General features: G+C 37.1%; 1 protein-coding gene across 6 annotated transcripts in view; it reads left to right on the top strand.

The window, feature by feature from the left end:
* Window positions 1-26,510, top strand: part of foxd4l1.2.L (forkhead box D4 like 1, gene 2 L homeolog) — a 59,389-nt gene that overhangs the window by 26,270 nt on the left and 6,609 nt on the right. For 4 of the 6 annotated variants that reach the window (XM_041586400.1, XM_041586341.1, XM_041586447.1 and 1 more), the window contains 12 exons: window positions 26-122; window positions 2,409-2,501; window positions 5,244-5,350; window positions 7,613-7,777; window positions 8,432-8,523; window positions 9,315-9,377; window positions 9,721-9,859; window positions 10,763-10,954; window positions 11,925-12,053; window positions 12,767-12,900; window positions 12,996-14,920; window positions 16,541-16,729. In XM_041586400.1, the coding sequence (XP_041442334.1) occupies window positions 71-122; window positions 2,409-2,501; window positions 5,244-5,350; window positions 7,613-7,777; window positions 8,432-8,523; window positions 9,315-9,377; window positions 9,721-9,859; window positions 10,763-10,954; window positions 11,925-12,053; window positions 12,767-12,877 (1,143 nt within the window). In that variant the 5' untranslated portion in view covers window positions 26-70 and the 3' untranslated portion in view covers window positions 12,878-12,900; window positions 12,996-14,920; window positions 16,541-16,729. Of the gene's footprint in view, window positions 1-25; window positions 124-2,408; window positions 2,502-5,243; window positions 5,351-7,612; window positions 7,778-8,431; window positions 8,524-9,314; window positions 9,378-9,720; window positions 9,860-10,762; window positions 10,955-11,924; window positions 12,054-12,766; window positions 12,901-12,995; window positions 14,921-16,540; window positions 16,730-26,510 lie in introns of those variants that run through there. The other 2 variants (XM_041586518.1, XM_041586560.1) reach the window with 2 other exon arrangements.

Below are 26,510 nucleotides of genomic sequence, written 5' to 3'. Positions count from 1 at the left end.
GTCAGAAAGCCATCTTTTTTAACAGGAAAGTGAGAAGAAAAGAAGAAAGATCTGCTGAGAAGACAGCAACATGGATTTGAAGAAAAAGAAGAGAAGCAGTAGTCCAGAGGAGGACTTGTCTGGTAAGGAGAAGACAGTTATTGCTTTAGCATTTTTCATCTGCTAAAAAAGTAAAGATGCATCTGTTACTCTATATGATGTTGTTGGAGATGAGTGTACCTTCTGCCTCTCACTGTTTATTTAATTTACTTGGGGTGGCAATAACTGTTAGCTTTTACTGTTTTTTTTTAAGTTTAATTTAACACTTGGCAATACATCAGATCAGTGTAACATTACAATCACATATAATGATCATATAGTTTATCATTCTGAACCATTACAAACAGTGGAAACATAGCAGTACACAATCTGAATACCTTTAAAGCCTTCACTCATCTGTTGACATAGGAAACACATCCACCCACTGACCCCAAATCTTTTCAAATTTATCGGAGAGCCCTCTTGCTTCATAGGTCAATTTTATTAATGGAAGCATACAATTTATCAGGTTAATCCACTGTTTAATTGTAGGGGGTTTGCGTTGGATCCAATGCAGAATGATAACTTTTCTTGCATAGAATAATAAGGTTCTGTACATTATTCTGGTGTGTAGCTTTTACTGTTTAATGTGAGTGGGGTACCAATGTATGACTATATGTAGTGTATTATAACTGAAACGTCCCTCTTGTAATATATAATGTGCTAAATTTACCATTTCCAGTACCTGATACTATGCTTTTAGTGGCAGTAGCTAAATCTTCCAATGTATATTATGCCCCCTGGGTGCCAGTGTCTGTTGTCTGTATTTTGTTGGGATACTTTTACTCAGAATTCTGCACTCAATACACTGTACTTTAGGTGATAATATTCACTGGTTGTCACTGCATATAACAATTTTTGGTGCAAGTAACCAACAATGTTCTTGGGGTGCTTGTGCACAGTGCTTTTTACTTTATATAATATACTTAGGTGCCAGAAATTGCTGGCTTTTACAGTTTAATGTGGTTGGGGTACTATTATACTGTATGTGTATATGTAGTGGATAATAACTGTCACTTCTTACTGGTACTCCAAATATTTAGGGGGTTATTTACTAGACTCCAAACTTATCTAATTTTTATCAATAATTATGAAAAAAACAAAATTAATCAGATCGGGGATAAAACTGATAAAATCAAGTGAAAACCCAAATCATCCAGGTTTTTTTTAGACTCTTTATGCCGTTTTTTACATGGCGAAGCCTGAGGATGGTGGTGTATTATCCCACTGTTTTTGACACAGCATAATAAATACAGTATGTCCCTAAGTCTTCCAATATATATAATGCCCCCAGGATGCCAGTGTCCATTGCCAGTCAGTGAATATTGAGCTTGGGGTACATATGAAATAAAATATTCATTTAACTTAATGTAATAGTTAAGGTGCTAATATCTGTTGGGTATCACTGCAAATAACAATCTTGGGGTGCAAGTAATGCATATTGCTTTTGGGAGCTTGTGTCCATTGCATTTTACTGTATTTAGGGTGCCAATGACCAATAGGATGCAGTTTGCCTATAACAACCAATCAACAGTTAGTTTTGATCATTTTACTATTGGTTAAATGAAAAAAATAAAAGCAAGGATGCTACAGGCTACTGCATTGATACAATTTAGCATAAACCTTTGTAAATTAGCCCCACTGTCTTATTATATAGTTGGGGTACCCACTTCCTTTTACTATATTAAATGTATTTTATTAGCCATTATCCACTGCCTGTTACTGTGTAAATAAGGTTATAGTACAGGTATGGGATCTGTTATCTGATACCTACTATCCATAAACGTGCCAAATTACGAAAAGGCCATCTCCCATAGACTCCATTTTATTCAAATAATCCAAATTTGTAAAAATGATTTCCTTTTCCTCTGTAATAATAAAAAAGTACCTTGTACTTGATCCAAACTAAGATATAATTAATCCATATTTGATGCAAACCAGCCTATTGGGTTTATTTAATGTTTACATGATTTAATAATAGATTTAAGGTATGACGATCCAAATTACGGAAATATCCTTTATCCGGAAACCCCAGGTGCCGAACATTCTGAATAACAGGTCCCATACCTGTACTTTGTTTACAGTACTAAGGAAGCTAAATTTAGATGTAACAACGTGCTTGTGGTAGCTGTATCCACTCCACACGTGGCTCTCACATGCCACTCTTAAGTTGTCACATGCCATTTATGATCAAATTGTTACTGCAATGTCTTTTCAAGTAATTTAACACTGTTAAGGATAGAAATTTCCATCATTTTCACGAGCTTACATTTGGAGATTTAGTGACTAAACTGGAGATTAGAGAGTAACATAATGCTTAATATTGTTAGCAGGAAAAAGAACTTGCTGCAGGAAGACATCAACTACAGAAGATGAGAGGTGTATTACAAAGAGATCAAGAAGCCCAGAGGAGCATCCAATTGGTAAGCAGAAGAATCTTTATTCTGTATTGCTGTAGAACTTCATTATTTATGTCTCTCACTCTATGTAATGTACTTGGGGTGCTTATGTCGTCTGCCTCTCACAGTATATAATGCCCTTGGGCCCACTGCTTTTGAATATATGTAGTATACTTCTGATATTTCCAGTATATAATGCACTAGGGGTGCCAATATTCAATCCCTTTAATGCACATTAAGGGGCACATTTACTAAGCTTGAGTGAAGGATTTGAATATAAAAAACTTTGAATTTGAAGTATTTTTTTGGGTACTTTGACCATTGAATAGGCTACTACGACCTTCGACTTTGATTCAAACTAAAAAAAATTTCGACTATTCGACCATTCGATAGTTGAAGTACTGTCTCTTTAAAAAAACTTTGACTACATACTTCGGTAGTTTAAACCTACCGAGGTACAATGTTAGCCTATGGGGACCTTCCCCATCACTTTTCTAAGCTTTTTTTGATCAAAGAAAAATCCTTTGATCGATAGATTCAAATCGATCAAACGATTTTTACTTTGATCGATCGATGGAAGTATTTGTGCTAAATCCTTCGAGGGTCGAATTCGAGGGTTAATTAACCCTCGATATTCGGCCCTTGATAAATGTGCCCCTAAGTATCAGATGCTCTGTGTCACACTTTAAAGGGGTGGTTCACCTTTGAGTTAACTTTTAGTATGTTACAGAATGCCCAATTTTAATAAACTTTTCAATTGGCCTTCCTTTTTTATATAGTTTCTGGATTATTTGCCTTCTTCTGACGCTTTCCAGCTTTCAAATGCGGGTCACTGACCCCACAAAAAACAAATGCTCTAAGGATACACATTTGTTGTTATTGCTACTTTTTCTTACTCAACGTTCTCTTCAAGCCTTCTCTTGTTTATATTTCAGTCTCTTATGCAAATCAATACATGGTTGCTAGGATAATATGAACCATAGCAACCAGATTGCTAAAATTGCAAACTGGAGAGCCACTGCATAAAAGTGAACTATCTCAAAAACCACATACAATGAAAAATGAAAACCAATTGCAAATTGTCTCAGAATACCACTTTCTACAATGTGCTAAAAGTTAATTTAAAGGTGAATAACCCTTTTAAACCAGGTACACAAACCCCAAGCAAGAGTTTCTCATTATTGGTCTATGACAAAGCAAAAGAGAATTACTCAGATATGTACCACTGATTATAAAGATGAAGATCGTTTACTATATCTGGCCAAAATCCCATAGTTTGATAATGCTAGTTCCATTACCTTGATTTAAGGTTAAATAGTTTTATGGTTGGTGTGCATTATCAACAGGGCTATCTCAGTGAATAAGGTGGGCATTTAAATCTGTTCCAGTCTTCTAGAACTGTTCAGGTTTATTATGATAATTGTTCTTATCTATTATCTATATTCTATACTTAAAAGCACCCTATAGCACAAGCTAAACACAGGAAACAGTTTGTGATGGTCCCATGCCTTTTTTTTAATTCAGACAATTTTTATTGAAACACGTCAGCAGAGACAATCCAGTGATTATAATTGTAACAGCAGTAAGTTCCACAGTTATTTTCAGGGTGCTATCAAGTGTTATCTCTGAGATCCACTGTGGGGTAGTGGGAGGCAATGGGTCTTTCCATCTACGTGTAATGAGTTTTTTTCAGCAATAAATTCACATTCTTTAATAAAAATTAAATTTAAAGATGCTCTGTAGAAATGTAACCGTATCACTGAGCCTAATTCCAAATAAGCTGGCATTTTGTGTTCTAGGAAGTTGCACCTCCATGATTTTCTCTAGGGTGTTAAGCACAGAGCTGTGCATTCCCATACCATATGCACTAGGGAAGCTTGTTCAGCATGACATCTAGGACATTCTGAGGAGGATGTAGGGAATATTTGGTGCAGTTTAGCCGGGTAGTAGTAGGCTCTGTGTATAAAGTAGAGTCGAGTTATCCTATCGCTATAGTTCAGGGAGACTGAGAGTTAGCAGCTCATCCCATTCCTCATTGTCTAGTGGGCCTATGTCTCTTTCCTATTTGCCCTTGAGCATGTTCAGCAGCTCCTCAAATACTTTAGTATGCAAGTTCCTATATAGTTTGGCTATGAGGCCTTTAGATGTGCCCAGGATAAAGTGGTCAATTAGAGAGTACTGAGCAAGCAGAATATTGTAGGCTGTTTTGAATAATTAAGCTCTTTATGAGAGTATTCCTGTGAGTATTTTAACCATTGATGCGCTGGCAGCTGGAATCTCTAGCCACACTGTTTAGCGCTTATTGATAGAATACCTCAACTTTCCCATATTGTTTTTTTTCCCCCCATCCCATATTTTACTTTATTTGACAAAGAGCAGCCTGTAGCTCACATAGAGCACCACAGCACTTCACAGCCTTTATTTGTTTGGAAAATAATGTATCATTTGAAATAAAGCAGATTAAACCAAGGCTGTGGATTTTACATCTAATTTTAGATCACCTATTAGTGTTTTTATAATACAAAGTGGGTGAATAAGATGTAGCTTCAGGCTGAGACACTGAAATCTAAAATACAGAAGCCTAAGTAGATTCCCAGGTCAGCTCCTTGCATCATCAGGTAGTACAAATTCCTTCAAAAAGACACAAAGAAGGATACATCCTAAAATTCTCTGGGTGTCTGATGTTCATGAGTAGTTCTATATGACAATGTAGTTTTTTTAAGACATTCAATTAACATTGTATTCAATTCTCTTTTAATCTTTTAGATGGAAAGGAAGAGAAAAGGATTAGAGTGGACACCAAAACACCACCGTCCCTCAGTATTACCAACTACAGACTCATGAAAGAGCTGGGGAAAGGCAACTTCGGCAGAGTGAGTGATCAACTTCCTACTGATCTAGAATACAACCCAAAAGGAAATGATTAAGTCTAATTTTGTACTGAGTTTTATGGTATCGTTGTTATCACTAAATTGCATGGTGCACATTGCAAGTAATTCATTCTTCCATTTAAAATGTTATTCTTGAACCAATAGGTTTTTAGTTGTATGCAGCCATCTCAGGTCATTTTGCCTGGTCATTTGCTTTCAGAAAGGGCCAGCATTTTACAATGAAACTATTTTCAGATATTTCTCTCCTACAGAAAGCAAAGCAGTCTTGACTTGGTGGGGCATGGGTTAATTTTTAGCAATGCAGGTGTCAGGAAGCTGTTATCTGGTTACCATCTCATTGTATTCCTGATGGGCTGCAGAGTGACTGAATTTACCAGAGCACAAGTCACATAACTGGGGGAACCTGGGAAAACTAGCAACATAGTGGGATAGCCACTGAGGAAGCATTTGGAGGAAATTAGTTACCCCCCATTAGAGGAGATTAATCGCAGGGCGACTAATCTTCTCATCTGAACAGAAAAGGACTGTATCAGATGTCTACCTATAGGCAAGAAAGCATTTATTAATATCTGCTGGCAGAGAAAATATAAATACTTGCAGTGCCTGTTCTCAGTGGCTTCAATGGCAGCCACACATGAGGTGTAGATTCGTGTGACAGGAGCCATTTAAGTTATTGACAATATGCATGATATTGGGTATTATTGACATTTGCATAACCCCTCAAGTGTGCCATTAGCCATTAGATTTGTGCTCAAATCTGTGTGCCAGGAATTTCCTGTAGTTGGAGTGCCAGGGGCTTTTTTTGGTTTGATTAGGTGATTGTCGGTGAACAACCACACTGCATCACAACCACGCCAAGTAATGTGCATGCAAATTAAGATCCCTTGCATACCTTTATAGGCTAGGTGCCATTGTTGTCTAGAAGAATATTAGTACTCCAACCATGTGTATATTTGATGACCCCATTACCAAGGTATTATAATTTGGTTAAACCTAAAGGGGTGGTTCACCTTTGATTAACTTTTAATATTTTGTAGAATGCAAAACAATTGCAAATTGTATCATCTACACCATACTAATAGTTAACTCAAGGGTGAATAACCCCTTTAAATTTATTTAAAATGTATTTTTATTTAATATTACAATACATAGACAAACAATGTCTGCTTTGTTTGAAGCCGATGGGCTTTTTTTTTTTTTTTACATAAAACATTTTAGGGGCCCTTTTATTAAGCCTGTTTTTTTAAGTCAAGTTTTTTAGGGGGAACTCAATTTTTTTTCGTGAGAAAATAAAAACTTGAATTTTTAGAGATTCATGATACCCCAAAGCTGCTAAAATCCGAATCTGAAAACACGCCATCTCACAACTGTCGAGGTCATATAGGAGTCAATGGCAGATGTCCCTTAAAGAGATACTTACACCAGATATTGAACCTTTTTTTTTTTACATGTACCATAAAATTTACTTTGCATGCTTCTTATAATTGTCAGCATGACCTATAGGTAACTTTTAATGTACATTAATATTTTAAAAAGTACTTTTTTAGTGTCAGTATCCTTTTTAATTGTTTCTTGACATCATGATCTGCACTGGATAAAAAAAGTCAAGTTTCAGAGCATCAATTGTATGATTCGGCAAAAAAGTTATTGATAAATAAGTTAAAATCTTGGAAGGGAGTTAGGTTGACTTTGTTTTCAGGAGTTAAATTCAAAGCTTTAGTAAATCAGCCCCTAATGTCCTTTAACACACTGGTTAAAAAAAATCTACACACATTATTGATCAAAAGTACCTGGACACCCGGTATAAAATGACATGACCATTAATAGATTGCAATTCTCCACACTGAATGACATTGTAACACAGAACATACTGCAATAGGAGTATAGGGTCCCCATCAGATGCCAGCATTATCATATAAACAGAGGCAAGTTGACTCCTGTTGGTTTGAAAATACATTGGAGAAGGAATACTTCTTAGTTTTCTCCAATACAAGGTTTTAAAAGAACCTAAGGTAAACAAAACATAATTAATCTATGAAGATTTTCATTCATCCACGTCATGATATACAGTCGTGTAAAGCAAATGCACTTTCTGAGTTAAAAACTCAGTTACTTCAGACTTAATTCTGCTGGATAAAAGAGAATTCATTTTTGGAGAATATATGTATCAATTGCTATAAGCAGGTACACAAGTGCTGGATAACTAAAGGGCACAATGTCACTTCTTTCTATTCTTTTTTCTAGGTGATGTTAGCGTCGTATGCCATAAAGGACCAACTTGTGGCAGTTAAAATTATGCCGAAGAAGAACGGGAAGGAATTCAAATATGTCAGAGGAGAAGCCCAGGTTCTTCAGTTAGGGAGAGAATGCCCATTTCTATGCCGGGCATTTACAACATTTCAAACTCAGGTACAGGGTAGTGAATTTAAATTCTAGCCACCCTTCTTCTTAACCATGTTATGCTGCTAATAAAAGTATTTTATATAGTATCTCTGTATTTAGATAAAACCCTGTCACCATAAAATTGAATATAGTTGATATCAGAGATCTCCCTTCTATACATGGAACTTTAAGAATTGGCCATGGTAGTATATTGGTTTGATAATATGGATAAGAAATGTAACAGCTACTGTATGTGGCTGTGCAAGTACAACTAAAGGAATAGTGTAAAACATAACTGTATTAAGGTTGTAAAAATATAATTGCTTGGGTATGTTCAAATTGATTTCATTCAGACAGCTGAAATATGATGTGTCTGGGTATCATAGTACACTTTAATAAATGTAATTAAGAGAACAAATAAGAATGTATCAAATATGAAAAATTACACTTCAACAGTAGCAGTCATGTGCAGTTAAGCTTTTGTATATCTTTTTGGAGCCCAAAGAGCAAGATAGCCCAGTAAAGTGTTAACATTTTTCCCTATATAATCCATAATGATATCATGTTATTAAACATATTAATTATAACTGTTATTAGAAATACTGGACTAACTAAATTATATTAGGTGTAGTGTTCCACTGTTTTATGGCTCACCCTCTCCTTTTGTTCTTTCCTAACCAGTCACATCTGATGATGGTACTGGAGTATGCAAGAGGCGGCACACTGGAAAGCCTAATTAAGAAGCAAAAGAACATGAACAGCCAGAAAATACTGTAAGTAACATGCTATGTTATGACAAGAGTACAGAGTGAGAAACAAGAAATACAAGACATATGTTATTGATAATAAAAGGCACAATTACACTTCTTAACCACTTGATTTCATCTAAAGTTCAGAGTTATGAGTAGAAATTTTTAGAGGTTTTTTTCCTCTATTCCTTCACTCGAGCTAAGTAAATGGTATGCATGCTATGTTTTTATATCAATTGTGATATGGGTTATGTTATAAACCAGTGAATAATGTCATATTACTGATGGTAGACAATGGTAGTATAGTCAAATAAATCTTCAAATGTACTATTTTCTATACAGGTATGGGATCCATTATCTTGAAACCTGTTATCCAAAAAGCACCGAGTTACAGAAGGCTGTCTCCCATAGACTCCATTTTATCCAAATAATCAAAATTTTAAAAAAATATTAAAATTTTCTCTGTAATAATAAAACCATACCTTGTACTTGATCCAAACTAATATATAATTAATCATTATTGGAAGCAAAAACAGCCTATTGGGTTTATTTTATGTTTAAATGATTCTCTGGTAGACTTAAGGTATGAAGATCCAAATTACAGAAACATCTGTTATCTGGAAAACCTCAGGTCCTGAGCATTCTCAAAAACAGATCCCATACCTGTAGGAGTTATCCTACATGATCCTGAGGAGCTTGTTCATTTCTACATAACATGAATGCTCCAGTTTTTCGTTCACGTTTTGTAAATCTGTGGGTACAATTTATATGTCATTTATTTAATCACATTATTTGTATTCCTTTTCTCTAAAAAGGTTTTATTCATCAGAAATAGCAGTGGGTTTGCAGTTCTTGCATGCCAAAGGGATTGTACATCGGTAAGAACATTTTCATTCACCTCTAAAATTTTGCTTTCTTTAAACTTTTGTTCTATTTTATGAGCATAATTCAGATCATTCTTGCAGTGATGTAACTAAGCATTATAGATACCTTATCTTAAAATGATGTATAATATGCTAGCTCTGATAAAAAATAATGAAAATGAGATGACAAGCATTATCATTATTTCTTTTGGGAGTTTTCGTTTTCCAAGTCTTGCTTATTGTATTCATTGTCATGCTGAACCACAATATCTTCCTTCACTTCTCAGCCTCTCCTTTCTGCTTATTTCCATTAATGGGGTTTGAACCTTTGTGATTGTGCTTGATATGTTTCTTACAGGGATCTCAAGCCAGAAAATGTTTTTCTTGATGAACAAGGCCATATTAAGATCGGCGATTTTGGACTTGTCTGTACCAATACAGTTGAACATAAAACCCTTTCTGGGATTTATGGCACACCAGGCTATATAGCCCCAGAGGTAAGAATCCTGGTTCCAACATATTTATACAGTATTTCATTGTATTAAAGGGGCAGTATACCTCCTGTCATCATGAGTCCAATGAACAGGGCTTGGACCAAACAAAAGTTTTACCTATTGTTTTAATCATGAAATATATATGTTTTCTTATATTATGTTTTTTTTTTTTTTCATTACTTCAGCTAAATAATGAAATTGACAATAATGCAGGTTTGGCCTTGCATGGGCCACGTGCTTGTAACACAGGTTTATTCAATGTTATCTGTTTCTCCTAACCTTGAACCAGAAAGAAGTCATTTGCTCACTTCCAGTACCTGGACAGGTTTTGAGAAAATAATAAGACATATGTCACCAGTAAATTCAAATGACCGTATTCCTGAGGCTTTTTTGCAAAACAAGTTAGCCAGTAGCTTTTAAAAATATTTCCTAGTAACTAAGAGGATACCACCTCTGAATATGCTTTGACAGTCCTATCTCTGTACTTTGCAGAGAACTTACAATACTGCAGACTTACGCCTGGGTAAATTATAGTGGTTATAGAGTGCATTTAATGCCCAGGCATTCCCTATTTACATCCCTATACACATTTTGTGGCACAAGTAGCAGACCACTTTAGCTCAGGTCGATATGATTCAGTAAAATTATTAAAATATTGTTTCAGGTTTCAGAACCAGTAGTGCAGACAGTAAAAACTACCAGACAGATTACCTTTAATAAAAGTTCTATTCTGTAAGAAGGATGGCAATTATATCAAATATTGTTTCTCCATTCTGCTATGATTATCAGGGTTTTCAGTCTAACATAACCATTGCAAAATAAAACATTTGAAGAGTTATAGATAAAGAATAAACTCAAATATAGAAGCATGTCAGTTTTATAAATAATCTGTTCTTTATTTTGAAGATTTTGTCAGAGGACCCATATGACGCAGCGGCAGACTGGTGGTCGTTCGGGGTCATTGTATACGAAATGGCCACCGGTAACTTACCATTTCCACCAGAGAGAAATCTTAAACATCACCTAAAGACGATCATCTATGAGAAGCCAAGGTATCCAAAATCTCTTGGGCCTGAATTGCGTGACCTCCTTCAACAGGTAAATAAAATCAGACTGAAATTTTAAGATTATTAATGCTTAAATGTACTGTACATTTTAATTATGCATTGCAACTGTTCTTATACACATATTCACAAATGTTACAAAAAAGCTGTTTTTTCATTTTAACCCACTGGGTTAAACGTCTTTAGTGTATTGTTATAGCTATTACTACAAAGGTGGTTCTGCAAAGGCAGTTGGCACAAGCTCAACAGATAATGTAACATTTTCGTAAAAGGGACATATCTTCATTTTATATAGTTGAGGCTGTCTCCACATTTATTTTGAATCTATTATGGAAGTTTCCATGTATTCAGGCACACTAAGAAATTGTAAGCTCTGCTGATCAAGCCCACTTATCATCTGCATAGGGAGTCCCAATCTGTGGCCTGTCATAGAAGTGGATGTATTTCTAGGAGTAAAGCTACTTTTCTGCCAAGTGTGGCCAGCATGTTTGGAGCCTGGAGTAAAAAGGCTCCAGTACAAGTTCATGTTAGGAAGGGGGCCCATAGGAAAGGTGTATGTGTAAGGGTGGAGTATAGTAGTTAATGAAGAATGTTAGCCATGCTGGCTTTAGAAACCGAGAGTTCAGTGAGTACCAAAAAGTAGCCCAGTAAATGATCCAGGTGGCCAACACTTCTTTACCCTTAAAGATTTAGCTTTTACATGTTTTGTTTTTGCTTTTCTTCTATCTTCTGTGTTGCTTTTACTTTTTTCTTGGTATCTATGGTTTGTCTTATAAACTCTCCTTTCTTATGACAATGCTTCTCCCTGCTCTTTCAATATCCCTTTCATGCTTCTTGATGATATGGTGCTATTATTACAAATATGTTGCCCAAACTGTAAGGAGTTCCATGTTTAATGGGTCTGTTCCTTTATGTGGTTATATACCTTAGTACTAGAAGCAATTTATTATCTGCAGTGCTAATATAAGTACAGTTTTTAAATAATTATTACTTAATTTCTACAGCTTTTGAAGAAAACCCCTGACACTCGCCTTGGGGTCTATTCCAACATTCGGGACCACCCATTCTATTCATCAATTGACTGGGTGAAAGTGGAAAGAAAACAACTGGTTCCACCTGTAAAACCAAAAATGGTAAGTATATAACTGTAATGTAATATCTTTGACTAGTGAAAGAGCCCATACAGTGAGTCCAGTTTTTTAAGTTTTGCACCAGGTTTGTTTTTCTAATCCAAGGATTAATTCATAAGATTGAGAGAAGGAATGCCTAGGGGATTTATATATATTATTTGCACATTAGACACTTAAAAACCTAATGTAAAGATGGGTATAATGGTTTGGCACTAATTTCAGAGGGCGACACAGGGAGTTTTTCAAAGTGTTTTATGTCCACTGATATTTTAGGCACTAAAACAATTGTGTGGACAATATTTATGGTGCAGCCAAAGCCTTGTGTTCAGTTAAGAATACAGTATATACAATTTTGGACTTTTGAACAACAGGGAGATTGTTCCTTCGCTCTGCTGATGCTAGAGTAAGTTTGCCTCAATCCTCCATAAAGAGTTACCACAATCCCATATTAGTCCATAAAATAGTAGTTAGAGGAGAGCACTCATAGAAGCAGATATCTGCTTCTATGAGTGCTCTCCTCTAACTACTATTTTATGGACAATTATGGACTTTGTCGTGTCAATTTTTACTATGTATAGCTTCAGCGCCCTTGCGAAAAATACTATGGCAGGTCCATTGGTGAATTGAGAAATGGAACTGATGGTCAATATAGATTATTTCATATCACCTTGAATAAAGGGAATAACTGTAAAACTGTGTTTTTTTCATTCCTACAGAGATCCGTTGCAGGGCTCTGCAATAGGAACATCCCATTCCCAAAAGAAGACCCCAGGGAAACCAGCGTGCTTGAAAATTTCAGCTATGTAGATCCAAGCTGGCAAGAATAAGTCATCTTTGTGCCACCCAAGAGGTAGAAGCCACTTGCACTCTTGTATTTTTCTATCAGTAAGGACTAAGAACAACAGTAGTTTTTTTGAACATGTCTTAAAATGAATCTCAATGCAGTGACCATCGATATGTTGTGCAACATTCCACTGGGAACATCTGCCTGGTTTCTCCAATTCTTCATCTTTAGCAACCCATCGGGTAAAGTATAACATTCTGGCATCAACTAAGGTAAGTGAATGCTGTGTATCCATCTCAATGCTGTCAACACCGTCAGCTTCTTGCAGGTTAACTGCTAGTCTGCTATACCTTAGATAACCAACAGGTTAAGTTGCCACCCGAAATGGAGATTTGTCACCTGCCTTCATCTGATGTATTAGATCCAGGTTTGTAGGAGTGTGTGTGAGGCAGCCACCAACACCAGAGCAAGCAGCTGCCTTTAATGCTTATTTTTGTTAATAGTTTTTGTTCTAAGTTGAAAAAAAAACAAAAAAAAAAATCCCCCCCATGTTACCCATGTTTTTCCATCTTACCCATCCTCCCCATCTTCTCCTCCCCCCCCCCTTATATTTCATGCTATGCACAGTCTGCTACCAACATCTATACATGGCCTGTGATGTCACCAGAGGGGGGGATTGGGGTGGGCATGGCTAGTGGCCTGTGACGGCTCAATTTTCAATCTTTGTCCATTCACAAGCCACTAGCGGTACCCCTCTGGTGCTATCACAATCTACATCTAAAATCTGTAGAATTCTTACCAAGGTCTTATGGTTGATCAGCTGAGATTTCCAACATTAGGAAAAGCTGTTGCTAATAACAACCACCATACTTGTACATCCAGACCCTTAATTAATGTCATTCATGCTATGTTTATTAAGGAATAGCCCCATGTATTGTCAGATGTAGTGCAATATACTGTATGTAGTATCAATGCCTCGATAACTACCATAATATATAGAGAATGTATTTATTCTGTTAACACCTTCAGCTTCTTGCAGGTTTAACTGCTGTTTTGCTGTACCTTAGAAATCCAACAGGTTATGTTGCCATCGGAAAAGATTTGTCACCTGCTTTCATCTGACATTTTAGATCCAGGTTTGTAGGTGTGTTTGTATAAGCAGCCACCAACACCAGAGCAAGAACTTGCAGCTGCCTTTAATGTTTATATCTAAGTTTTTTTCCTTGTGAAAGACATAGCCACCAAAAATATGCTTCAAATTACATTCTACCACAGTGCTACAGAGACAGGACAAGTACAATCTTGATCCTGATACCAGTACATATATCTGGCTAAATCCAAAAAGTACATCCTATATACCACCTAAATATTTGCAAAAACTGTAAAAGAGGGCATTGACTAAACCACATACTTGTCCATCACTTATTTAACATCCAGGTCCTTATGAAGTGGCTATTTGTTACAGTTCTAAGTTTAAAAAAGAAGAAAAAATCCCACCATCTTCTTCCCCCCCTTATATTTCATGCTATGCACTGCCTGTTACTAACATCTATACATGGCCTGTGATGTCACCAGAGGGGGGGATTGGGGTGGGCATAGCTAGTGGCCTGTGACAGCTCAATGTTCAATCTCTATCCATTCACAAGCCACTAGCGGTACCCCTCTGGTGATACCAACCTACATCTCAAAACTATAGAATTCTTATGGTTGATGAGCTGAGATTTCCAACATTAGGAAACACTGCTGCTAATAAAAGCCACCTTACTTGGAATAACCCCATGTATTGTCAGATGAAGTGCACAATATGAAGTCTGTGTGCCTTAATTAACATAAGGGGAAAAAAACTGCAAATCAAGCTTAGAAACCAAGCAATTTTTTGCATATTTCACCTGTCCCCCCATTGAGCACATGGACCCTGATAGCCTTCCTAAGAGCTTCTAACAATAATCTTTATGGAAAAATATCCTTGTTAACCATTTTTTTCTGAGCATTTATTTTCCAGTGCTGCCATATTGAACCAGCTGCACAGTTTTCCTCCGCACCATCGTTCACATTTACCAACCAGGATACAGATTAACAGATACAGGTGAGATTTTTATTATATGGTTAGTTACCATTGCATTCAGATCTAGATTCTGGATTGCCAAAAAAGGATCAGAATGCTTTGATTTTTGGTTGTTTTGTTCTTAAAATCACCTCTGGCTGCTCCCAGCAGAATATGGGTTACACCCTAAAACCCAAAGGTGCTCTGGTACCATAGGCCACTCCTTTTTGATTATAAAAATGAAGTTTATAGTATGTATACCCAAAATTAATGAATGTCCCCCCTAGAAGTTGTAAGGATAAAGGAGGGCACTGGTAGCCAGGATTTTGCTAATCACATGATTTTTAGTAAATAAAGGGAGTTCAAAAAGCATTTCAAGGCATATTGTTGTACTACTGATTCTCTTTCCTCCAACTAACACCAGTAACATCCCAGAAGTATCCATCATAGGTAACAATTCCACTATCACCCCCTCTCCCCAGGCCCTGTGCCTTGGGGTTATCCTAGATTCTGCCCTGTCATTCACTCCTCAAATCCAGTCACTTATTAAATCATGTCACTTCCACCTAAGGAACATATCCAAAATACGATCATTTATCACCCAAGATGCTGCCAAAATTCTTATTCACTCTCTCGTCATATCACGTCTAGACTACTGTAACTCTCTTTTAATTGGCCTACCCCTTTAGAGACTGTCATCTCTCCAGTCCATAATGAACACTGCTGCAAGGCTCAAACACCTCAGCAACCGCTCCTCCTCTGCCACGTCATTCTGTCAATCCCTGTACTGGCTTCCGCTACCTTTCAGAATCAAATTCAAATTAATGACCCTGACATTTAAAGCACTTCATAACTCTGCCCCACCCTACATCTCTGAACTCATCTCTATATACACACTCAACTGCTTACTACGCTCCTCTACTGACCTGCTACTCAACTCTTCTCTCATTACCTCCTCACATGCTCGCATTCAAGACTTTGCAAGGGCTGCACCCCTCCTCTGGAACTCTCTCCCATGGTCTGTCTGACTTTCTCCCAACCTTTCTGCTTTCAAGCAATATCTTAAAACGCACTTCTTTCGAGAAGCCTACCCTCACTCTGACTACCAAATGCAACACTGCATACAATACCCACTTAATTCGATCTTGCCCACTCCTACACCTTGTGTATTACTCCCTTCCCTTAGAGTGTAAGCTCTTTCTGCATAGGGCCTTCCTCACCTTTTGTACCGGTATGTAACTCCATATGTTCTATTCATATAATTCATGTGATTTAGTGGTATAATCACATTTATTTTACAGTGCTAAGCAATATGTTGGCGCTATATAAATACATGTTAATAATAATAATACTGATCAGCTCGCCAAAACTATTGCAAACACACAAAAAAGGGCTGATCAATGTGCATTCTCTGGCCTTACGTTTTACCAGTAATATATTATCTGCATAAAGGAAAGACCTTTAGTTACATCAGGTCATATTTTCCAAGTCTGGCTCCTCCCTGTCTGGTTGAGAGAACTTAGTGATGCTACCATATAGTATATATCTGTAGGTCAGTAATCCTGTTTCTGCTCTTGTAGAACTGTTTTGGTAAGAATATGCCAAGCCTAGGCTCAGATATCATGGAACTCTTTCACTCATCCTTTCTTCCCTTCATTTTAGATTTCATGTTTGGAGAGCAGAAGGTTCCGCAAAGTACTGGAATATTGAATAAAGCCTCAGGACACACAGCTACTGTCTAAATAAAACCTGTTCCTGGAGAAGACAGCAGGAATTAACCAACGATTTACAGCATCAATAAAATAAACTATTTTAAAGTTAAAAACTCTGCTGCATATTATTCTGTTACAGGTACCTATTTTGAATATTCATAATCTGACAAAACACATATTTCATGTATAGCCTCCATTCATATCTGTGACAGTGTGGATCATTTATAGACAGTGGGCAAATTTGCTCCTAGACTTTAACCCATGGCAACTAATCAGATGATTGCTTTCTGTGCTCAACCTGCAGCTTGCTGAAAAAAAAACTAATCACTGATTGGTTGCTATTGGTTACTGCCCAGGTGCAAATCTGCCCACTCTTTATAAATGAGGCTCAGTGTCTTATTATATGAGATGTATATATATAGTGGTGTGAATAGAAGTTACTAAAATTTGGGGAGACCACATTGCTGTGACCGATTCAGACCCATGTCTTACTATGCTGTTTATAATGTTAGAAAAGTCGATTTGATTTTATTTTCCTTTGATTTTTCTTATAGTAACAGGATCCCCTTTCCTGTCTGTCTCTCTGCTGACCCTGTAATGCTAATGTGGTGGTTCACCTTTATGGTAACTTTTAATGTGTTATAGAATGGCTAGTTCTCAGCAAATTTTCAATTTTTCATTATTTATTTTGAATTGTTTGCCTTTTTCTTCTGACTCTTTCTTTTTCTGACTTTTTCCAGCTTTCAAATGGGGGATCACTGACCTCATCTAAAAACAAATACTCTGCAAGGCTACATATTTATTGTTATTGCTACTTTGTCTTACTCATCTTTCTATTCAGGCCGCTTCTATTTTTATTTTAGGCTCTTATTCAAATCAATACATGGTTGCTAGGGTAATTTAGACAATAGCAACCAGATTGCTGGAAATTCAAACTGGAGAGCTATTGCATAAAAAGCTAAATAAACTCAAAACCCATAAAAAATGAAAACCAATTGAAAATTGTTTCAGATTATCCCTTTCTACATCATACTAAAGGTGAACAACCCCTTTAACCCTGAAACAGTAAGTAATTAATGTCTCATTTAGAGGGTAAAGAATAGTCAAAACCTAAATCTACATAAAATGAAAGAATTTGGATTTGCTAGTGTTTAAACAGTATAATATTCTATTAGTTGACAGCAGTTTATACAATGACATTGGCAAAACTTTGGCCTGGAAAAAGAAAAAATCTGGCAGCAGAGTATCACATAATGAATATTATTTAATTTGGTGCATAGAAGACCTGTAGTGACCAATATATGTATAAACTCATGCACCTGTTATAGTTAAAATCAAAACATTATTTTAGTACACTAAAAGTTATTTAGTCCCCACATGGATAGACTGATGTGTTTCATTGTTGCTGAGTAAACAATCCCATGATGCTGCCTATATACTTACAGATACTTTTAGGCAGAGATATGTTAATGACCGAATGAATGGATTAAGCACCCACAAGAACATTGGTGTGGACAGTTCCTATTTTGTGTTTTTTACATTGCCAGGTGTCCAGGGAGTGACACCACCAGGAATGAGAGGAGTAAAAAGGCTGACAAAGTACAGATTACAATGTTTACATATTTTAATATGGTTTTGTCAGTTCTAATCCTTTATGTGGAGTGGCTTGAATATGGCTGTAGAATATGCATAGTAACAATAAAAACATAGCCTCACGGAGCAATAGGATTTTTGGAAACTTGTAAGAGACAGAAGACAAAATCAAAAAAAAAAATGAAACTAAGAAAAAGTAGACCAACTGAAGAGTTGCTAAAAACATGGCATTCTATAGTATACTTGAAAGGGGTGGTTTACCTTTGAGTTAAGTTTTAGTATGATGTAGAGAGTGATATTTTGAGACAATGTGCAATTGGTTTTAATTTTTTATCTGTGTTTTTTTAGTTATTTAGCTTTTTATTCAACAGCTCTCCAGATTGCTATTTCAGCAATCTGGTTGCTAAGATCCAAATTAACCTAGCAACCATGCACTGATTTGAATAAGCGATTGGAAAATGTATATGGGAGAAACCTGAATAGAAAGACAAAAAGTAACAATATCCAGAACATCTGTAGTTTAACAAAATATATGTATGGCCCCATTTGAAAGGTGGAAAGAGTCAAAAGAACATGTCAAGTAATTAAAAAGAACTATAAGAAATAAATAATGAAGACCAATTGAAAAGTTGTTTGGCCATTCTATAACGTACTAAAAAGGAGGTAAACGTGAACTATCCTTTTAATGCCTTTTTGCTCCATTTTGCAGTCAAAATATTTGGTTAGCCCATGACAAGGTTACAGATATGTACAGGTATGGGACCTGTTATCCAGAATGCTTGGGACCTGGGGTTTTCTGGATAATGGATCTTTCTGTAATTTGGATCTTCATACCTTAAGTCTACTAGGAAATCCTGTAAACTTTAAATAAACCAAATTGGCTGGTTTTGCTTCCATTAAGGATCAATTCTATTTTATATTATATAATGTTTTATTATAGAGGAAAAAAAAAATTTTTTTTTTTTAAATGTTGATTAATTGGATAAAATGGAGTCTATGGGAGATGACCATTTGTAAATCAGAGTTTTCTAGATAACAGGTATCCAGATAACGGATGCTATACCTGTATATTGAACTGTGGCTGCTGCAGTTACTCTCTTATAATTGAAGGATATCTATCATAATTTAGAAGCATTCCCCTCCAATCTTTTCCTATTTGGTTTCATACTGGGCCTCACCATCCAGCTGCTCTAGGAACCCACAGACGGGGCAGCCCATAGTTTGAAAGCCACTGACTTAGAGTGTAGAGTTTATCTGGCTGCATTTAATCTCCTTGCAGAATGCAGGGAGGAGGCAAATTTAGGCAAAGTCTTTGCACACTACAGAAGCCCTTTATTAGTAGATTGTTGTAAGCTCTTGTGCGAATAAACTAATCATTTATTATAATACTGTAAACTTGCTAGCATTACATCAATACATATATGATGATGCGGTAGTGATTTCAGGGCCATATAAAGTTGTTTCTAGCCTGTAACATTCATTGTACCCTAACAAAACACTTATTGTACCAATTACAGTTACCCACAATCATCCATGAACTTTATAAAGCACAACTGTCAAGTTTCCATTGAGCAGCATTTTGTGAGGAAGTCATTAACCCTGGGCTAAATTAAATGAGCAAATCACCCAGAAACAATGAAGTGAATGGACTGGCTTATCATATTCTGTTGAGCATATTTACATATGTAGAGTCTTTTAGCTCAGCCTCAGCCCTTTATTGAATTCCCTGGCTGATGCCTGGCCTGATATTCAGGGATTGTTGTACCACAGAACAAGTTTGCTTTTAAAATAAAAGCAAACAGGTATGGGAGCTATTCTCCAGAATGCTAAAAAATGTCATATAAACATGAAAGTAAACCCAATAGGCTGGTTTTGCTTCCAATAAGGATTAATTATATCTTAGTTTGGATAAAGCACAAGGACCTGGTTTATTATTACAGAGAAAAAGGAAATAGTTTTTAAACATTTGAATTATTTGATTAAAATTGAGTCTCTGGTAGATAACCTTCCAGTAATTCAGAACTTTCTGGAAAACGTTTCCGGATAACCGATCCCATACTTGTATAAATGGGATAATGATGGTGAGAAACCCTCAACCATGTGGTTGCAAGTATTCATCACCACCTTGGCCTGGAAAGAAACAGAAATGACTATAGTTTTGTGCTGTTTTGCTCAAACTGATAATATAGGGCAGGTTTACTAAAGGTAATTTTTTTATCTCGAAAACTTTTTGCCAATGATAGTCAATTGCAGGTAAAAAATGTCCCTTTGTGAAGAAAAGTCAGCATTTTTATTCTCGAGAACAATTTTTTTTTCTTATGGAAAAATAAGTCTAAAAGGGTCAAAAATATATTCCCCATATGTTAGAAATCTGCCTCCTAGTGTCAATCACATATTTATTTGTCACTTAACAAAATAAAAAAGATATATAACTGCAGTTTTTTTATAAACAGTCCATTCTATGTCAGCTTTCAATTTATATGAGAACAATGTGAGTGACAATTATTATTGATAGCAGTGGTATTAATAGGGAAGCAAGGTAACACAGATAAGAAGGCAAATCAATATTTCGAAAAAGCTGGCAACCCTAAAATGTATACAGTATGACTGTTGTTTTTCCCTTCAGCCACAAGGTGGCACATGATTCCTACTTTGTTACATCAAGTGCCTGCAGATTAGTTGTCAGTATCTGTTTCTGTATGGCTACCCATCCCCAAACATTCCATATAGTGTTTGCCACTTTCTGGTAATTCATGCTTTACAAAATGGAATGTATTAAAGCAAAGTTGTACTTTCTGCTCTACCTTCTAATGTGTATGTGTATTTGCATGTGTGTGTGTGTTTGTTTGTATGTGTGCCTACCCACACACAGTAACCCAGAAAGTTGAAGGTATTTGGCATCTGGCAATAATTACCATTAAAGCTCAATTAAACTAATCTGGGGTATATTACATAGTAACATATTGGAGGTAAATGCAACTGTGCAGCCTCACGGTGTGTTTAATTGCATCATATCCACAACACTAATGTGCATGCTCGTTATACTGACTGCATTGCTTAGCTTTTAAGAGTACTGTAGGGCCAACTAAGTGTTGGAGCTAAATTGGATAAGGGAGGGGGGGTGAGTCCTTTGTCCCTGTGCAGTGTGCTCTGGCAGATTCTAGATTTAGCCAGAAGGTGTCACTGTTACATCATTTCTTTATAAAGCTGAGATGCCGTGTGCTTAGTGTCAGTCTCTCTCTATTTTAACTCCAGGAGAGAGTGTTGGAACTTGAGGGAAGATATAAACCCAAGGGATAGTGAGGCCCTTGGAGGGCTAGGGGTACAGGGCCCCAAGAATTGGTAGCTCAACCAGGAGGGTCTAGAGCTTAGAGGCAGTGAATAGACTGAGACCGAAGCTGCCTATGGATGAATTCCAGTAAAGAGGGCTGTGTTCTGCAAATAATGCTGGGAGCTGTACCCTGAAGTTTAAAGTAAACTTTGTGTGCTCAGCTTGGATAGCTTTGGAGCCCGGCTTGAGGATGACAGATGCTATGGTTGCCTGTACCAACCTATGTGAGGACAGTTGCTGTCCGTGTGCCTGTTACATAGGAGCAACTACCTCTGTCCAGCAGGAGATGAATTTGGGCAGGTAGCACTACCTGGGGAAAGTTAAGAGATCTTGGGGGAAAGGGACTGTGAGTGTCTTTGTCTTTATGTGGGACTTTGCCTGCTAAGGACTGTGCAAGGGATGGACTACCACACATGATCCCCAGGGCAGGGGTGTTATTGAGTGTAATTTTCTTAGTTGAATAAAGTTCTAACTGTTTTTCTGCATTGGTGTATATTATTTGATCCTAGTGGGACCACCCATAGGTGTATGCCTGGATCCCACTAGGTGGAGGCACTGCCATGTAGAGAAATTCCCAGTACCCCTTTCATTTAGCAAAGGTTACATAGTTACATAGTTAAATTGGGTTGAAAAAAGACAAAGTCCATCAAGTTCAACCCCTCCAAATGAAAACCCAGCATTCATACACACACCCCTCCCTACTTTTAATTAAATTCTATATACCCATACCTATACTAACTATAGAGCTTAGTTTCACAATAGCCTTTGATATTATGTCTGTCCAAAAAATCATCCAAGCCATTCTTAAAGGCATTAACTGAATCAACCATCACAACATCACCCGGTGATTCAGGACCTTTGATGGTAAGATATTGATGATGTATATCCTATAATACAGCAGGTGGCCAAAATAGGGTTACAATACTGTAGATAAAGAATATTCTATTTTGTGGCTCTGAGTCTGGGTTAAATGGCATTTTCCTTTATTCTCTGTGAGATCATTGCATTCTAGTGATGTGCGGGCTGACCCGATACCCGCAGGTCAGACGGGTTCGGGCCGACCTCGCACTCTTCTTCACAGGTGTTGGCCGGGTGCGGGTTGAGCTCTTTTCCAGCTCTCCCCGTCTGCCACCGTCAAATGTGGCTTCCGACTTTCGGATTCGTCTTTTATTGGCAGGGCCGGTTGGCGCTATAAAAGCAACTGGAAGTGCGGATGCGGGCCAAGGGAGGATGGGTTAGGGTCGGAGAAATCCTGACCCACACATCAATATTGCATTCACTGACTTTGGGGATGTAAATGTGTTTGAGCAATAATCATGGCAAACAGGCAGATTCAGGGAGATTAGTTACCCATAAAAAATCTCCTCTTCTTTGGGGCAACTAATCTCCCCAAACTGCCTCCCCTGTCCTGCCGCCATCTAAAATGTAAATTGCCTGCGGGATGGCACTAGGCACAATTCGTTTTCCAAAGTTGCCCGAAGTTTCCTTGTCAGGCAACTTCAGGCAATTTCGGTAAAGGAATCGCGCCGAGTGCCACCCCGCCATCGATTTACATTTTAGCCGGTCGGGAGGCAGTTCAGGGAGATTAGTAGTCCCGAAGAAGAGGAGATTTGTCACCGGACGACTAATCTCCCTGAATATGCCTGTGTGCCCTGACCCTTACAATGGGTTTCAGTTCCCTGTTGTTACTGAGTGGCTTGTTCTTGCCAGTAAGAGAGTGAGGTGTTAATTTAGCCTAAGGCTAATGACTTCCTCACATTTATACCCAGTGCTGCTCCTTGTAAACCCAACAGTTCTGCTAAAGTAAATGGAAAGTAATGGGTAATGGTCAGTGGCACAAAGAACGTTTTGTTAGAGGGCAATGAACGTTGCAGGCTGGTAACATTTGAAATGATCCATCATCAGAAGAAATAGCTTTTGGAGCTTCCCAAGACCACACAGCAGGATATATTACTTTGCCCATTGGAGAGAAAGTTATTACTATCAGTACCAAGGGGGTCAGAACATTTGGCCCTCTGCAGCTGAGCTTGCAGGAGCATGTTGTTAGCTGTAGTTCTGCAACAAATGGAGCAACGGAGGCTTTGTATCCCTAATCTATACAGTGTTTTTTGTATAGCCTTTTTTTTTATAGACGGGCATCTTGCCCTTCAAGGCGTATTGGTATGGAGGAACATACAAGGAAATATATGTGAAAAAATGTTTTGGAGAATGTGGTACAGATGAAACTTTGTTTCTCATAGGACAACTATCATTTTAAAAAAACAGTCCTCAAGTGGTCTGCAAGTTCATTGTTCATGTACACCCCCAGGCTGCATAACAAAAGCAGTGAGACATCACTGATACAGATAACTCTCCATATATCTAGTCACAAAAAGACCAGGGAATTGTCACATAGCAGGGATATATAAAATAAATGACTATTTCCATACTATACAGGTATGGGATCTGTTATCCAGAATGCTCGGGACCTAGGGTTTTCCAGATAATGGATCTTTCTATAATTTAGATATATTTCATACCTTTAGTCTGCTAGACTTAAAGTAAATATTTAATAAACCCAATAGGCCAGTTTTGCTTCCAATAAGGATTAATTACATCATAGTTTGGTATGAAAATCAATTTCTAAAATGGAAACATCCTTTCCATAATTTGGAGCTTTCCAGATAACAGATTCCATAACTGTAGTTACTAATCAGCACTAAGCTTTGATCTGAACATTCCAAGTAACAAATAAAACCAAAGTTCTGATTGCTTGTTACAAGTAAATGCGCTGCTAAAAGACTTCAGAATTACTACTGCTTAATTTTGCCCTGTATTTTTCAGAGACCCCAAAAGCAAAAGTATCTGCTAGACATTGCAGGAAACCGTATCTTTCTTATAATAGACACATCATAAAATCCAGAGGACCTTCCACTGAGTAAATAGTTGGGTATTAGTTTATTATTGCTACTTTTAATTATGTTTAATCAGCTTTACAAATTATCATCACCTTTTACTTTTAGCGCATAGTAATAGAATAAAACCAAAGTAACAGGAAAAAAGAATAATTGAAGAACTGCACATCATTTGTCTATAACTTTCAGCTGTATAATCTATTACTGGCTTCATTTCCGGCATGTAATACTTAGCTGCAGATGCATACTTGTGATTTGGGTAGTATGCTATTTAATTGAGTGATTTCAGTCTTCCACATATTTTAATTTAGGTAAAATTAGTTATAATTTATCTATAATAATATATTGAATACGCGTATAGTGATGGGCGAAAAAATTCATCTGGCACGAAATCGCAGCTAATTTCTGCATCTCACCACTGACGAAACTCCCGGGAAATTTCACCAGCATCAAAAAAAAATTTGCACGTGCGTCCAAAAAGTCTCTTGCGTCCAAATTGGCGCGCGTAAACAGTGTTCAGACACCCATTGACTTTAACGCCGTCAAAATTGACGCGGGCATCAATTTTTTGTCGTTTTTCCGGCGAAGCAAAACGGGAGAAATTTGCCCATCACTATACGCGTGCTGACAATTGATTATGTTTTATATTAAACGATGACAGGTATACAAAATGGAAATTTTGCAGGTATAAGGATTATGTCTGCTGTGTTGAATTAAGAACATTTTCCCCAGAAAGAAATACTTAAAATAATAAAAAAAACAAGGAAACGTGTAAAAGAAATGCACAAGTTCCCCACTCTTGTTTACTCTTGAGACTAACTCCCTATTCATTTGCCATAGCAGTTTGACTATAGTTATGCTCTTGCTCTACTGAAAATTTGTATTGTACTTATATTGTACTTGTATTGTATTTATTAGGTCAGCAGGCCTAACCTGATTTTTGAAACATTGTTCCCACCCTGCAATACCAATGGCTCAAAAGACTCTAAAGTATATCCTACATGAATGATAGAATAGATAGATAGATAGATAGATAGATAGATAGATAGATAGATAGACAATTGATAGACGGACAGACAAGTGTATAGGCAGACAGACAGAAAAATATGAATGTACTATGGTAAAGAATAGGAAATGGTTTAGATCAGTGCAGTCCAACTGGTGGTCCATGGGCCGCATGCAGCCGACGACCCCCCTTGTGTGGCCCCCACATGAAATTCTGCCTGCTGTGACTGCTTACCTTGTGTAAGTTTAAAAGGTATCAGTACTGAGAATAACTGCCCCCTGCATTGTTTACACCTCAAATTATGACAGTAACCACCTGCATTGTTCATACATTTAAACCTTTAAAAGTGAACTAAAGTCTAAAATAGAATAATGCTAGAAATGCTGTAATTTGTATATAAACATGAACTTACTGTACCAGAAGCATAATTAAACAGATGATTTATGTTTTCAAAGTTGGCCGCAGGGGGCTGTCATCTTGTAACTTTGTTATACATCTTTGCAAGACCAAGACCATGAACATGCCCAGTGTGGTCTGGGAGGTTAAACTTAGGGATTGTCCTAATTGTCAAATAATATCTGCCATAGAATTGTCAAATAATATCTGCCGATACAGCACGACTGATTAATAATCAGAATATACAGACTGCACTGGGTCTGTGGGTACAAATCTCTACACAGTCGCCGTCGGCTTTATAGGGAAACAAACAAAGCTGCTTGAGGTCAGGGAAGTAAGTTGGGGGGATCCCCCTGCCATTTTAAAGTATGATCATTCCCTGCAGAGCAGCTAGGGACCATCTAAAGTTTCCAATCTGCAGCAGAGCAAGTAGAACAAAGGGGGAATTTCACTGCATACAGTCAGGTTTCTCATAAAAAAAGTACACATTTTTTTAATTATAGTACATTGGAGAGAGATTTTTTTTTTTATTAAAGAAAGTAAAAATGGGATTGCCTTTACATCCCCTTTAACTGCACGTAGGTACTACATGCTGGCAGGAAAATGCTCTGACTGCCAAGCTTGTAGTTTCTATGTGCTCAGCAGTAAAGGACTTCCTTGCTGCACTAGTGGTGTTTACACAGCGAGTCCTATGTGCCCT

Source organism: Xenopus laevis, chromosome 1L (genome assembly GCF_017654675.1).
Source record: "Xenopus laevis strain J_2021 chromosome 1L, Xenopus_laevis_v10.1, whole genome shotgun sequence".
NCBI lineage: Eukaryota > Metazoa > Chordata > Amphibia > Anura > Pipidae > Xenopus > Xenopus laevis.
This window is presented reverse-complemented; position numbering and strand designations above follow the sequence as displayed.